Raw genomic sequence first — 14185 nt, 5'->3', positions numbered from 1 at the left:
TAAATAGGAAGAGAAGGTTTCACGCGATAAACGGTAGCCAGATGGGGTAGCCGATAAAGCGTACATTGCACCACTACCTTGTTTACATCGCTTGACAGATGATGTCCAAAAATTATACACACACAAAAAATATAACAAAGAAAACTGACAAAAATTACCCAAAAATTAGTGAATTTTTTTTTTCGAAGTTTAATTGGACTTTCTTTATATACTGTATATAGGCAAGGAAATGGGCTCTCGAGCTAGATATTCAACTTGATAATACTCAACAGAGGTCTGTAAATCAATCGGCTACGTTATGATGAGGACGTTGTCGATGGCTTATCGTTGTGGTGGTCTTTGACGAACAGTTGCAAAGATGTCATACTATGTGAAATATTTTGTTTGGTTACTTGCTGTTTTTTTGGCAGTGCCAACTAATCGATTATTGACAGAGGACAAAGCTGATTTACGGAACATAATTAAAACGAACATCAATGCTCATCATTCCATTTCCAGAGCAACACATAAGAAAGATGTTTTCTTTTTATAGCTACCAATAAAACAAGTGCTCGGGACGCAGTTGTATATGTTCAAAAATAAAAATGCACTCCAGTAATAAGCGGCCATGTTTTTTTTGTTTGTTTCGCGATAAACACAATGTATGGGATAAAATACAGAGCGATAACTGCATTCCACACGAAGCGAATCAACAGCACAAAAGGAGTAAGCCATTGCAACCCGCCGACTCCATGTCTGGAAAATATCCAGCAGACTCGGCGGGAATAATGAAAGTGAAGAGAGCAAAACTCAATTTATACAATCTCATTATACATACTCAAAGATTTGATGTGCTCGTTTTCGAAACGTACAACCGCTTTACATAAAGGAACCCCTCCGTAGAGCAACATAAGCAGTAGGGCAATCATTGAGCTTTGCGCATGAGTCGAACTTTGGAGGGGAAATGACGTACAATGGAAACACAGCCAAAGCCGAAGGGGAAGTTCCTACTGAAGAAAATCACAAATGTCACCACACTGGATCAAATTTGCGTCTAACTGGGAAATTGCTACCTAATAGAAGGTACTCTAGGTAATTTGACAATGTTGAATGAATGAATCATCTGGATTGTGGATTGTGAATCATCTGGGTACGAGAGCATACGCATTTGGGGAAATTCTTAACGATCACAACTTTTCAGGGTTGTTTTGAATAAAATTATCGATAACAACAATCATTTTTATATGAATATTTTTCTGTTATTGATAAACTTTTTAATAATTTATAGTTTAGAATTAGAAGATGGGGAAACTTTGTATTACGAGCAGATGAGCTAGATGATGAGATGAGAACATCGTTTTCTATAGAAGCTGTTATGTATTAATATTGCGACGAAAGAGAGAGAGTGAGCTAATTGAATCGCCTAATTAACCACTCAAAGCCTTCGTGATTCCAAAAAACACATATCAGAATCCACGAAAAAATATATGCATATATTATCGCACTTATTTTATCCATTCCCACCATGGTTTTTTATCAATATTTGTTGACGAAATTACATTTGGGAATCAATGCTGGAGTTTATTTGAGTTTGTAAATATATCATACATTCTACTTTCGAGACTTTTAATTTCTTATGCGCAACGTTGAGTTTTTGGAAGCTGTAAATATTTTCACAACAATTCGAATGTTTTTATCTGAAAAGATATAATTGCGCTGACCTTCTAAAATTGATAATGTGCATTACAAACATATCCATTTCTTATCGACCTATTATTGGTTGTCTGGCGTCTTGTTAATATTTCGTCTCGACTTTTTAAAGTCGAGTTACTCCCTACTTATTCTGCTCTTCGAGTGAAGAGAGATAGTAATTTCGCTCGCCATATTCTGAATGCCGTCTTACTTTTTTGCTCCTATTTAACCCGAATCGAAAACAGATGAGGGCACAAACTGCAAATCTCGTCTAATGAAAAACTATAGTTACGTCATTCGCCCACGGAGTACTCTGTCTTCTTACGCCATTCAACGTGTAAAATAAATAGAACTGTTTCCCACGGCTTAAAAATGAACAACATGTTGGCCAATCGAAATTTGTGGCAACCGAAAATGTAATCAGTTGTAATCAGGTCAGCCCAAACATCAAAGGACAATGATAAAAATAGATTTGAATATCTTCAATGTATTATTCTACTGTTTTGACCGCATATGACCGAGTGAATTCCTAACAGCATTTGTCATATTTGGTTGACTCAACACCTCGTGTGTTTTCTAGCTGTTTAGGTAATGAATCTGCGTTCGAAGAATCATTTAAATCGTTAAGGCGATGTTTGAGAGTCATCTAAAAATGTCATATTGATATTCTGATGTTTTTGGGCATGTAAGTTTTTTGGTTTGATTTTGCAGATCAATAGCAATGTTATAAAAATAGGAATAGGCAAATATTGCAGATTTTGTGTTGACGTTGTGAGTGTTGAAGAGAAATAAGCTTTATAGTTTATATTTAAGCATAGCCCTTCAGGTAGTGATTATTGAACGAAAAATTTCCTAAAGTATTATATAATATAATAAAATAAGAATCATTACTCATCACTTCAACAAAACAAGAAACTTCTGCTTGTGTTAATTTGGTTTGCACGTTCTAATGATGCTAATTTCTTAGACCAGTGAGTTTTGAAATAGAAAAAATGTTTTCTGTGAAAACAATTGTGCGTCTCGATTCATTCCTAAATCTATTCGAGATATCAATCTTTTGCAGAACCGTTGCCTTTCCGGAGGCTTTAGTAGTACATACCTGGGAGACAAGCGCCAGTGGATGATCCAAATGTAGATTTCAAATGAGGAAATCCTGAAAATGAGAATAGAAGCACGTTTATTTGACGCATCCAATATGCTTTGATAGAATCAATAAGAATACTTCTCGATCAATCAATCAGATCAGATCAATAAACATTTGACATGATTTGAAAAAATAAACCAAGACTGAATACCATAGTGATCATTATTGAGTTTTTGTATATTTTTGATATATATTAGCGTGATTCGGATTTTTTGTCGATATGAAATTCGCGTTTCGCGAATGCCAGAGTAACTTTATCAGGTGTCTTATCACCAAGGAAACAGGCATGAAGGCAACTCGCTGATTTCTTCGAAAGTGCATATAGCAGTAACTCACCAGGTAGCGGACAATGTTCCATCGTTGTTCCTGAAAGAATGTGCGGAGAAAAAGTCGCTGTCAACGTATTTTGATAAATCGTAAATAGTGTGTCCCCGAAGCCATAGAAGACAAGATTCACTTTCAAGTAACTTCTTGTAATTCGCGTAGAATCTCCATTTTGTGCTGCTTAGCTTAAGTGTTTGAGGTATAATTCCCCAACGTTCTCTAATCAGCATCTCAAGTAACCATCTCCAAATTCCAATACGGATTTGTTAGGAAAAGATCAACAACGACAAACCTCATAGCGTTGACCAGCTTTATAACATCAGAAATCGAGAAAAAGCATCAGATGGACACCGTTCATTTCGATTTCTCCAAAGTGTTTGAAAAAGTTCTTCACAACCTCGTCGTCTCGTCGTTCCAGAACTTCGTCATCATGGTTGCCTCACTGGATCACCGAGTGGTTGCGTTCCTACCTAGAAACGAAAGGCGTACGTCAACATTAACGGTCCGTGCATCTAAGGGCAGAGTGCTGGGGCCACTCATTGTCGTGCTGTTAGTGAACAATCTCTGCTTTCGTTTGAAATCACAAAAGTGAGTTGAAAGTCACTATAATTAAAAAAAAATGATATCACAAAAACTGATTTACGCCCACGATCTGGAGATTCACAGATCCGTTGCATTTCACCTCAACTGCTGTGCACTTCAGGATATTGGATATGGAACTGAATGTAAAATATGTAAACCTATCGCATCCTCTCGATTCTCTCGAATCAAATTCGTGTATTCAATAGGGTCGGTATCCCTTGAGTGTGTTGTTTCCTTCCATGATCTCGGTGTGACTATCGACAGAAAACTGCTGTTGCGACGAACATATAAACTTAACAACCGCCAAAGCGTTTTCAGCGCTAAGATTTGTTCCAACAACTTCCGGGACATATCCGCAATGAAGACACTATACTGCTCATTAGCTCATGGTATCTTGGCCGATCGTGCGTGAATTCCATGAGTGCAACGTAGCTTCGTCCGTCACGCCCTTTTCTCATGACCATGGTCTGATCCAGCAAATATGCCCGTTTACGAAAGCCACTGTAGACTCATTGTTTTGGAAACGCTTGTCTTCAGACGCTCGAATCTACAACGGCTTTATGTCTTCGATTTGAATACTGGAAAAATTCCCTGCCCATCATCGTCGTGAGCGTTGTCGCCGTGAGCGTGAATTACTATTCATTAGACGACACAGAGCCTCTTATGGTCTCAATAACCCATTGGATGATTGTTTGTTCAACCATTTTTGTGCAGTTTTTGATTGAAATGGTAGAAAAAATGTATTCGAAAATTGGATTAAGGTTTTATTAGGGTAAGTTCAGTCTGAAGAATATTTTTTTTCACCATTGGAAATAAATAAATGTGTTCGGATGATGTTAGAAAAAACGCCCAGATAAAGGCTAACTCGCAGCTTCAAAGCTGTAATGTATTCGTGTAAATTCATGGTTTACGATATACGAAGTTCTCACTTACATTTTCGAACGAAAAAGAGCGTCGTGAATTAATCCTGCGCACTCATTTCGAGAATCGGGAGTTGTCACATCGGGACATCGGTAAGATGCTGGGAATCGTCCAATCCACGGTCAGCAGAGTACTAAAACGATACTTCGAGAACATAACCATCGACCGGAAGGTGAAGAACGGCGACAATGGATGCTCCGTCAGTGAAAAAGATCACAAGCGCGTAGTTAAGCAGTTTAGACGTGATCCGAGAAGTTCGGTCCGGGATGTCGCCAATAATCTGAATTTGTCAAGTTCATTGCGGACCAAGCAGCGGGAGGGCCTGCGTACATACAAGGTTCAGAAGGCTCCTAACCACGACGAAAGGCAAAACATGGTGGGGAAGACGCGAGCCCGGAAGCTGTACACCGAAATGCTGACTGTTTTCTACCGAAACAATGTCTTTTTTTTTTTTTCCAAAATATATATTTTTATAAAGGCTCATATGGCGTTAGCCTCACGGGGCCGGGAGCTCAATACAATTTTTCTTATTATCTATGTTAGTAATATGTAACCGATAACTCGCGGTTGGCTCGAGGTTAGTATTACAAGTGTTTTCGTAATTGGGATGTTGCTGTCTGCAATGCTCTGTACGTGTGCCCGACACGGGATACTTCCTATTGGGATGCAGCTGACCATTAATCAGCAACGCCCCCCTAGTCTGTACCTCATATCTAGCGTGGTGCGTCTTTCTCGACTCGAGGAATCCAGGATAGAATGGTCACTAGCCGGCGCAATCATCAGTTCGTGTAGAGTTGTCATGAGCGGTACAATCTTTGGCTCTTGTTGAATGATCAGTGGACTGCACAACCTTTGGCCCGTGTGTCTGTAAAGAGTGTGTGTATGTATTGCCGCGACTAAGTAAAAGTTTATCGATCGGATAGGAGGGATATGAAACGGGGACACAACGAAGGAAACATCATTAAACGTTGACATCGGCGTTTCTGAGGAACAGGTATAGATGAAGCAGAAGATCAAGATCACGGCTACCTAAGATATCCCGGACGGGGATATTCGATTGTCTGCCTTGTGCTATTAGTGCTCTAGAGAGCTGAGAGCGAGCAGCATGGAACCGGATACACGACCAGACAACATGCTCGATGTCGTGGTAGCCATCGCCACAATCACAAAGATTGTTTGCTCCGAGCCCAATGCGATAGAGATGCGCGTTTAGGTTGTAGTGATTGGACATAAGCCGAGATATCACGCGAATGAAATCACGACCTACATTCAATCCCTTGAACCATGCCCTCGTCGAGACCTTAGGGATAATCGTAAGTAACCAACGACCGAACTCATCTCCACTCCACATGCGCTGCCAACTTACGAGCGTATACTGACGAGGAATGTGGAAAAATTCATTATAAGCAATTTGCCTTTCAAAAAGAGTGCCTTCTAAAGCGCCCACCTTAGCTAGCGAGTCCGCTTTCTCATTCCCCGGAATCGAGCAATGAGAGGGAACCCATGCTAAGGTAATCTTGAATAATTTTTCGACCAAAACACTCAATAGTTGTCTTATTCTTGTTAGGAAATAAGATGAGCGTTTATCAACCTTCATTGAGCGGATTGCCTCTAATGAGCTGAGACTGTCTGAAAAAATAAAATAGTGGTCGATGGGCAATGTTTCAATTATCCCCAGTGCGTAGTATATCGCACCCAGTTCAGCAACATACACGGAACAAGGATCTTTGAGTTTGAAAGAGGCACTGGAATTTTCATTGAAGATGCCAAAACCAGTGGACCCGTTTATGAATGAACCGTCAGTAAAGAACATTTTATCAGATCTAACTATGCCCCCATATTCTGCCGAAAATATCGGCGGAATAGAATCTGAGCGTAGATGATCTGGGATTCCATGGATTTTTTGTCGCATGGACAGATCAAAAATGACAGAGGAATTGCAAAAGTATGGGAAGCAAACTTGGTTGGTGATGCCTGGTGAAGGGTGCACGTCGTGGGTAAGGTACTCATGGTATAAAGACATAAAACTTGACTGAGGAATCAGTTGGAGTAGATTTTCGAAGTTATCAATCACCAATGGATTCATGATCTTGCAACGGATGAGAAATCTGTAGGATAATTCTGTGAACCGAAGAGTAAGCGGGGGTACTCCTGCCAAAACTTCGAGACTCATCGTATGTGTCGAATGCAAACACCCCATTGCTATACGCAAGCAACGATATTGTATTCTCTCCAGCTTGAGAATATGAATCCTGGCAGCTGATCGGAAGCAAAAACTGCCATATTCTAACACTGATAATATCGTTGTTTTGTATAACTGAATGAGGTCTCCTGGATGGGCACCCCACCATGTTCCGGTTATTGTTAGGAGAAAATTGATTCTTTGCTGGCATTTCTGTTTCAAATACGCAATGTGTATTCCCCAGGTACATTTAGAGTCAAAATATACTCCAAGGTATTTGAAAAACATCGAGTGCTTGATCGTTTTGCCGGATAGGTGAAGCTGGAATTGGGCGGGTTCGTGCTTCCTAGAAAAAACGACCATTTCGGTTTTCTCCGTAGAGAATTCGATACCCAGCTTGAGAGCCCACGTGAACAGATTGTTCAGGGTATCTTGCAAGGATTTTTGCAGAACGGCGGGATTAGTACCCGTGATGGAAATAACTTCATCGTCTGCAAGTTGTCTCAGCGTGCAGTCTCTAGTTAGACAATCATCTATATCATTGACGTAAAAACTGTACAAGAGGGGGCTTAGGCAGGAGCCTTGTGGTAGGCCCATAAAACTGTATCGAGAAGATTTCAAGCTGCCATTATTGAAAAACATGTGCTTTTCTGACAGTAAATTATGAAGTTTCTCTGAGAGAATTTCCATGGAAACTGAATCAAATGCCCCTTTGATATCGAGAAAAACGGAAGCCATTTGTGTCTCTGGCCTAACAAGCTAACAAGCTTTGCGAGCAAATGCGATTTGGATTTCAGAAGATAGCAGCGCGAGACAATCATTTGTCCCTTTACCTCGGTGGAAGCCAAACTGCGTATTTGACAGCAAATTGTTCGTTTCGACCCACTTGTCCAAACGAAGTAGAATAATTTTCTCTAACAATTTGCGAATACAGGATAACATTGCAATCGGCCTATACGAGTTGTGATCGCAAGCCGGCTTGTTGGGTTTCCGTATGGCTATCACTCTCACTTGTCTCCAGTCATGCGGGACAATATTCAGCTCCAGAAACTTGTTGAACAAGTTCAGCAAACGCTGTTTTGCCAAGTCGGGAAGATTCTTCAACAAGTTGAATTTAATCTTGCCCGACCCCGGAGCTGAATTGTTACATGAGAGGAGGGCAATTGAGTATTCCACCATCGAAAAATTCTCATAGTCGCATTGGAGCGGAATGTCGCGTACGACGCTTTGTGCAGGAACGGAATCGGGACAAACCTTTCTTGCAAATTTGAAAATCCAACAGTCAGAGTATTCCTCACTTTCATTTGTATGGTTCCAGCCACGCATTCTCCTAGCCGTATTCCAAAGAGTGCTCATAGCGGTCTCCCTTGACAAACCATTGACGAACTTTCGCCAATATCCACGCTTTTTTGCTTTAATCAGACCTTTTAGTTTGGCTTCTAGAGCTTGGTGCTTTCGAAACCATTCCACTAGTCCAGTTTTCCGGAATTTTTTGAAATTCTGTGCTGGATTCTCCGTCACTCTTACATTTTCGGTAACAAGAAAGCCAACAGACTGGCGACTTCAAGACTGAGACGTAGATACTTTCATTACCATGAATGATATTCGCAGGACCTGAATACCCTGGGTGGTCTCTGAGATACGAACTGGAGAATCAAGCCGATTGCATCAATTGAACCTAGTTGGCCTGATAACCCCATCCCACAACATTCTCTGATCCTGTCCCGCCTTCGCATTGAACATATGAACCTCACCCTGGAGTAAGTACTCTCCCCACTCCCCACTTGTACTGAGACTACACGTACACGAGATGACACACTGAATCGTTTTGCACTGTGATCAACAAATCAGACAAATTCTGGAATAGGAGTATTACGTCGCGTAATGTTAAGGCCATCCCTATAAAAACTCCGAAACTTCTCCCTATCGAAAATTTGAGGGTCCATAATAACGCTAAACCTTTGTAAAATTGAAAAGAGAAAATATACTGAAATCGGAGAAAATATTGACACTTTCACCAATGATGAAATGAGTCGAGCCAAAAAATGCGAGCGTTAGGGTTGGGTTAGGGGAAGTTCAATAAAGTAATGATGTCAAAACATAACCAATAAATAACTGCTTCATTTCAAAATGATTCAAGAGAAACGAACTTAAGTAAAAAAAATATAGAAAGTTTTGTCCAAGATACGAATACATTGTTGGCGTAGGACTACGCTGTTATTTTATTGAAGTCGCTTTTTCATATCTTCGGATATTATTTTAGAATGCTGCGAAATTTTAGAAACAATTGTTTAGTAGGATAGTTTGATCGTCTCGAAAAGGTTTCTTTGTAGAATCAGTTGACAATAATTGATTGATTATTCATTATTGCCCACGCAGAACAATACACAAGCTGAACGTATGTCGCAATCTGTTGCACTGCATTGAAATTTTATTTGAACGTTATTTCGGTAACTTTTTTCGCTATTGACATACACTCAGTTATAGGCGATCATATACTTGTTGCACCAGTACCATTATTTCAAATCTCATTACTAAATCAATCTATCTATGGTACCGCGTGGAAACAACAAAATGGCAATACTTGCAAGTATCAAATATCATCAAAAATATGTTATTACGTATTGCCTCAGTGGAATCCCACCTCTAGACATCGTTCGTACAACGTAAACCATAACATTCCAGCACGACGTTCACGACGCAAAATGTTCACTGCTTCGAATATAGAAAAAGACTAAATATTCGCCTCATCAGAGATCCATTATTCATACCCTAGCGCGAATATTTTTCTTCCGCTATCTCTCCTCTTTGTGTATATTATCACGGCTGCATAATTTGCACCACAAAACAATCGTCCATCATAGCATCAAAACATAAGGCGATTGTTGCAACGTGACAGAGCCAATATACACGGGAGCAGATAAAAATGGGGGTTTAGCGTAACGAAGATGTGCTCGTGTCCACAGCTCAAGCCGAAACGAAGACATGTGATGACGCAAAATAAGAAAAAACAAGCGATGTTCATTGCTTCGAGTATAGAATGACACGGGAAGTTTGCTTCAGCAGATATTCAGTATTAATACTCTAGCAAATATTTCTCTTCGAGGCTCGTCGATAAGTTGCTAGTTATAGAAGGCACGGGTAGGTTGAGCAGAACAAATGTATGTGAAAATGGAAATGCTTCTAGTTTTCACCAAGGGATAGTAATGAATTAGCAAAACAAATCTTAGGAAATTTCAGATTCGTTGTATGTAAATCGCCAAAATCCGTTCGCGGCAAAAATAGTTATTAACGTTAACTTTATTTCATAAAAACGTGACTTATTTTCTGATTTGGAAGACATAGTCCTACGTCAAAAAAGAGGCGACCTTTTTGTATAGGTTTTTCTCTTGAATACATACTTTATTGGAAATCAAGCAACACGCTTATATTTGATATATTATATTTGATATACTTTACATTATTTATCATCCAAACGTCTGACCTCTCTCGTAACCTCCAAAGCTAACCCAACTCCATATTTTAACTTTTAACTAACTTTTACATCAAAGTCGGCGTAAATAAAGATTGAGTTTATTTTCTCCGAGAAAATCGTTCGGAGGAATTGGTTTCATTTATTTGAAGACTATATTTAACGAACCGCAATGTGAACATAATCATGAATACAGCGTCTTCATTTTCATTCTTGCATTACATCCCTTCTCTCCCTATAAAAAAAGTGAAATCATACTATACTATTTTAATTTCCATTCCCAAATACCTTTTAAGTGTGTCTCTGGCCTAACAAGCTTACTTGAAATTACACACCACACGGTAATGATAGATTTGATTCATGTGGCTGACACTCAACACGGCGATTGCACACTCAAAAATATAAACCATGATTTTTTTTTCTCTCAGCAAATAGCTTACTACAAAGGTGGTGTCGAGCCTTTTTTCGGTTGCTTCTGCGTGGTAAATGATAGACGGCAAAAAAAAAGAGTACGAGTAATCATTTTAAATCGATATTGATAGAATAATTGATTAATTATATGCTAATGCTACCACCGCTACGAAATACACGGCGAAGACTTTTGATGGGCAACGTTTCTGTTACTCAATTCTAGAAACAACTTTGTTATTGTTGCATTTAGCGGCTATAATTTCCAAATGAATACGCCTACATTCTGTGGGTTTCTCGTTACCCTGTTCGGCTTGTTTCTTTCCAGCCCGCCACGAGTTCGACAACAATACAAGTCCGCGTTTTGGTCTTGGCTTTGGATGATGCAGCGAATGTTGGTTTTAAGAAACAAGATAGAACGATCATTCATATTTGCCACAAACCGCGCTGACGACCATTATTATCTGAATTGGGTATCGTAAACTGGACGAAAAAGTTTCTTCGGTTCAGATCGTTTCGTTTCGACATAATCATCTGTCAAACAATCTTTACTACAAATTATTATTCAACCGGTACTGGTAGTCTTTGAATTATTTTGGTAGCAGTAAGATTTGTATGAAAGTGTAGAGTGGCATCCATATCATACAGTATCGATGTGTTTTCAAATTTCTCATCTTGCCGAGACTAGTAAAATCTTCCCAATGGTTGTTTTGGCTCAAATATGGTGCATTTCCGAAACGAAATTTCGCAAAGGGTTTTGGAGAAAATAAACATTGTTTTCAAGTGCTATTCGTGAAAAGCGCAAAGGTTTCATTGTCACTGAAGAACGAAGTTTATATACCGTCTTTCCACCTCCACCCGATAGAGTGGTTCTCAGATTTTCGTGAAAATTTGTGCTTTTGTTCCTTATCGCAAAATAATAGACTCGTATTTCATTATTTTATCATTAGGGTACCCATTTCCATTTTACGGTGGTCCGAAAAATCTACTTTTTCCACTTTTTTCCAAAAAAGTCTTTTTTTCAAAAATTCAGAACTATTGAACTACTTGATCGATCCAGATGATCGACATATGAAATAAAAGCTAATTAGCATCATGTACAAAGCAACTTTTGAAACGATTTTCGTACATTTCGTTTATATTTGGTTGAGCAGATTTTTCACCGTTTCAAAAGTACGAAAACTGAATGCCGTGAATGAAAACGGAACTCTTTTAATGTTTTTCTAGACAGCGATCAGCCAACATTTTTAATTTGAAAACATGGCTGCTTTGCCGATTTGCTCGCGCAACTCAGTGCAGATATGTTGTGTTAGGACACATGCGTTTGTTGAAAAGAATAAATGGTTTCTTGAGATTCGTTTCGACTGAGAATGCATAAAATGAGTTGGATATGGAGTGCATATTCAGCTAACGGATATGGAGTCCGCATCGCAGAAACATAAGTGTTGTTCTGTTTTGTCAATTAAGTACTAGTTAGTAGAGAAAATGTTAACAAGTCGGAGACAGTTGAAAACCAGTCTTTATCGACTGTTGTTTCGTTCGAACCTAGGAAGTGTGGTGTTTTTAATTTTGTGAAGATAGTTTCTCTAGACTGTATCCAGCTTTTTTATCCTTGCCAATCAGATTGTCGCCAACTGTGGTTCCAATAATTTCTGAAAGACTAGTAACCCAAAGGGTGATTATTTTTCATATAACATTTAAAACATTTTCATACATAGTGTATGCCAGAAAAAAACTCTTTTTGCTTTGTTATAGAATGTCAGCCTTTTTGGCTAGTTCGACATTCCGAAAGAAGAATGACGGGCGTGAAAATTAAATTCGTAAACTTTAGCGTGTAGGACACGAATGTTAACCAAAACGCCAGATCACCTCCGCCGGGAAAAACTGTATCAATGACGCAACTTTGTACGAAAAAATTAAGACAGATTTCACCATATCCCAGAAAATCCGGAACCTCCTCGGTGGTCTCGGTGTCCATCAGCCAGAAATAGGTTATGAATGCATTTCCTCATTAGTTGCAAATGAATAAATCCATTTTACGAAGAGATTTCAAAGTCTACAGATAGCTTTTTTATTTACCATTTTTGAATTAAATGTAAGGGCAATACGTTTCAAATGTTCCGTAGTACTGAAAAATTTACAAGCGGTCAACTCATGTCGATGTATTGTGTGATTGTGAAAACCACTTGATTCGATAGAACCACAAAAGGTGACGACGATTCATTGCATAATGCGTTGAAATCAGCCCATTTTTTAGTATTAACCTCTCGAGGATAGCTTCAATTGCCATACGAAAAATTTTCATATCATTGAATAAACATCAATCTACCGGAACCAACTCTAACGAGCTGATTGAAGGTAAGCTCTATTATATTGATTTGAACCCTACAATTCGATTGAGTGAGATGACAGCGATAACAGAGCAGCCGGTAAGCACACATACTTGCCGACAACTTCATTCTTCAATCATCCTTTACTTGTACAATGGGATACAAAAAAAATCCTCACGGAAGCTTTGCCCCATCTTCGCTCTTGCGATCGAACCTTTTGTATCATTCACTTTTTTTCTGTCGGATGCAATAGTGATACAACCGTTTGAATCCCTTCCTTCTGTAATGACAAAGTCAACAACATGGTGAACCCGAAGTGGTTTTTCTCTGGTTAAAAATAAAATTTGTTGTGAACGATGATTTTTGTTCTAATTTTTTGTTATTGTTATTATGCTCACAATTGATTGAACGTAAAATTTACGTTTTGTATCCACATGAATTTCGGAAATACAGTGACTCAAACCCGTAATCGTACTCCACCATGTAGATCTCTTTTCCCTTCTTTTGAAAATCGAAAACAAGCTTTCGGAAAATTTTATTTAGATAGAGTCATAGTGTCATACGAAAGTTAAAAGGTTTGCTATCTGTTTTCATCGATGGCGTATTGGATCAGAATGTTTACTTGAACATCCTGAAGGAAAATATGAAGCATAGAATCAATAAAATGGGATGGAATCGAGGATTCAAGTTTTGCCAAGACAATGACCCAGAGCTCCAGACGAATAAAGTTCTCACATGGTTACATTACAATTACTCAAAAGCTATTGATATTCCTCCACAATCTTCCGACATCAATCCCAGTAAAAACAAAGAAAGTTATCTGTGCAGGAAATTTAGAAACCATTAAATTTCTAAAAATAATGATTTTAAAAACCACTTGATGAAAAAATTGTTAAATATTTCTTCCGAATATACCAAAAAACGCATAGATACGGCCAAAGACAGCTAAAGATAGTTGCAATGAACAAGGGATACCATACTAATGATGGAATTCGGAAATTGACCAACGCCCTCGAAGTCGAGTAGATATTTCAATCAGCGTACGATATTGAGTTTCAGTTAATTCTCGTACATTAGCACATACATTCGCAATTTGTAGAGAAATAAAAACCATTATTCTGAAAACAGATAGCAAACCTTTTAACTCTCGT

At 38.8% G+C, this 14185-nt stretch overlaps 1 protein-coding gene across 4 annotated transcripts in view; it reads right to left on the bottom strand.

Annotated features, from left to right (window-relative positions):
- The window catches only part of LOC129769853 (homeobox protein ceh-10-like), a 123448-nt gene that overhangs the window by 94243 nt on the left and 15020 nt on the right, over window positions 1-14185 (bottom strand). For all 4 annotated transcript variants that reach the window (XM_055772351.1, XM_055772352.1, XM_055772349.1 and 1 more), the window contains exon 2: window positions 2771-2824. In XM_055772351.1, the coding sequence (XP_055628326.1) occupies window positions 2771-2824 (54 nt within the window). The remainder of the gene's footprint in view (window positions 1-2770; window positions 2825-14185) is intronic.

The sequence above is a fragment of the Toxorhynchites rutilus genome, chromosome 2, assembly GCF_029784135.1.
Source record: "Toxorhynchites rutilus septentrionalis strain SRP chromosome 2, ASM2978413v1, whole genome shotgun sequence".
Lineage (NCBI taxonomy): Eukaryota > Metazoa > Arthropoda > Insecta > Diptera > Culicidae > Toxorhynchites > Toxorhynchites rutilus.
Note: the sequence above shows the minus strand (reverse complement) of the source record. Positions and strands in the feature narration are given on the sequence as shown.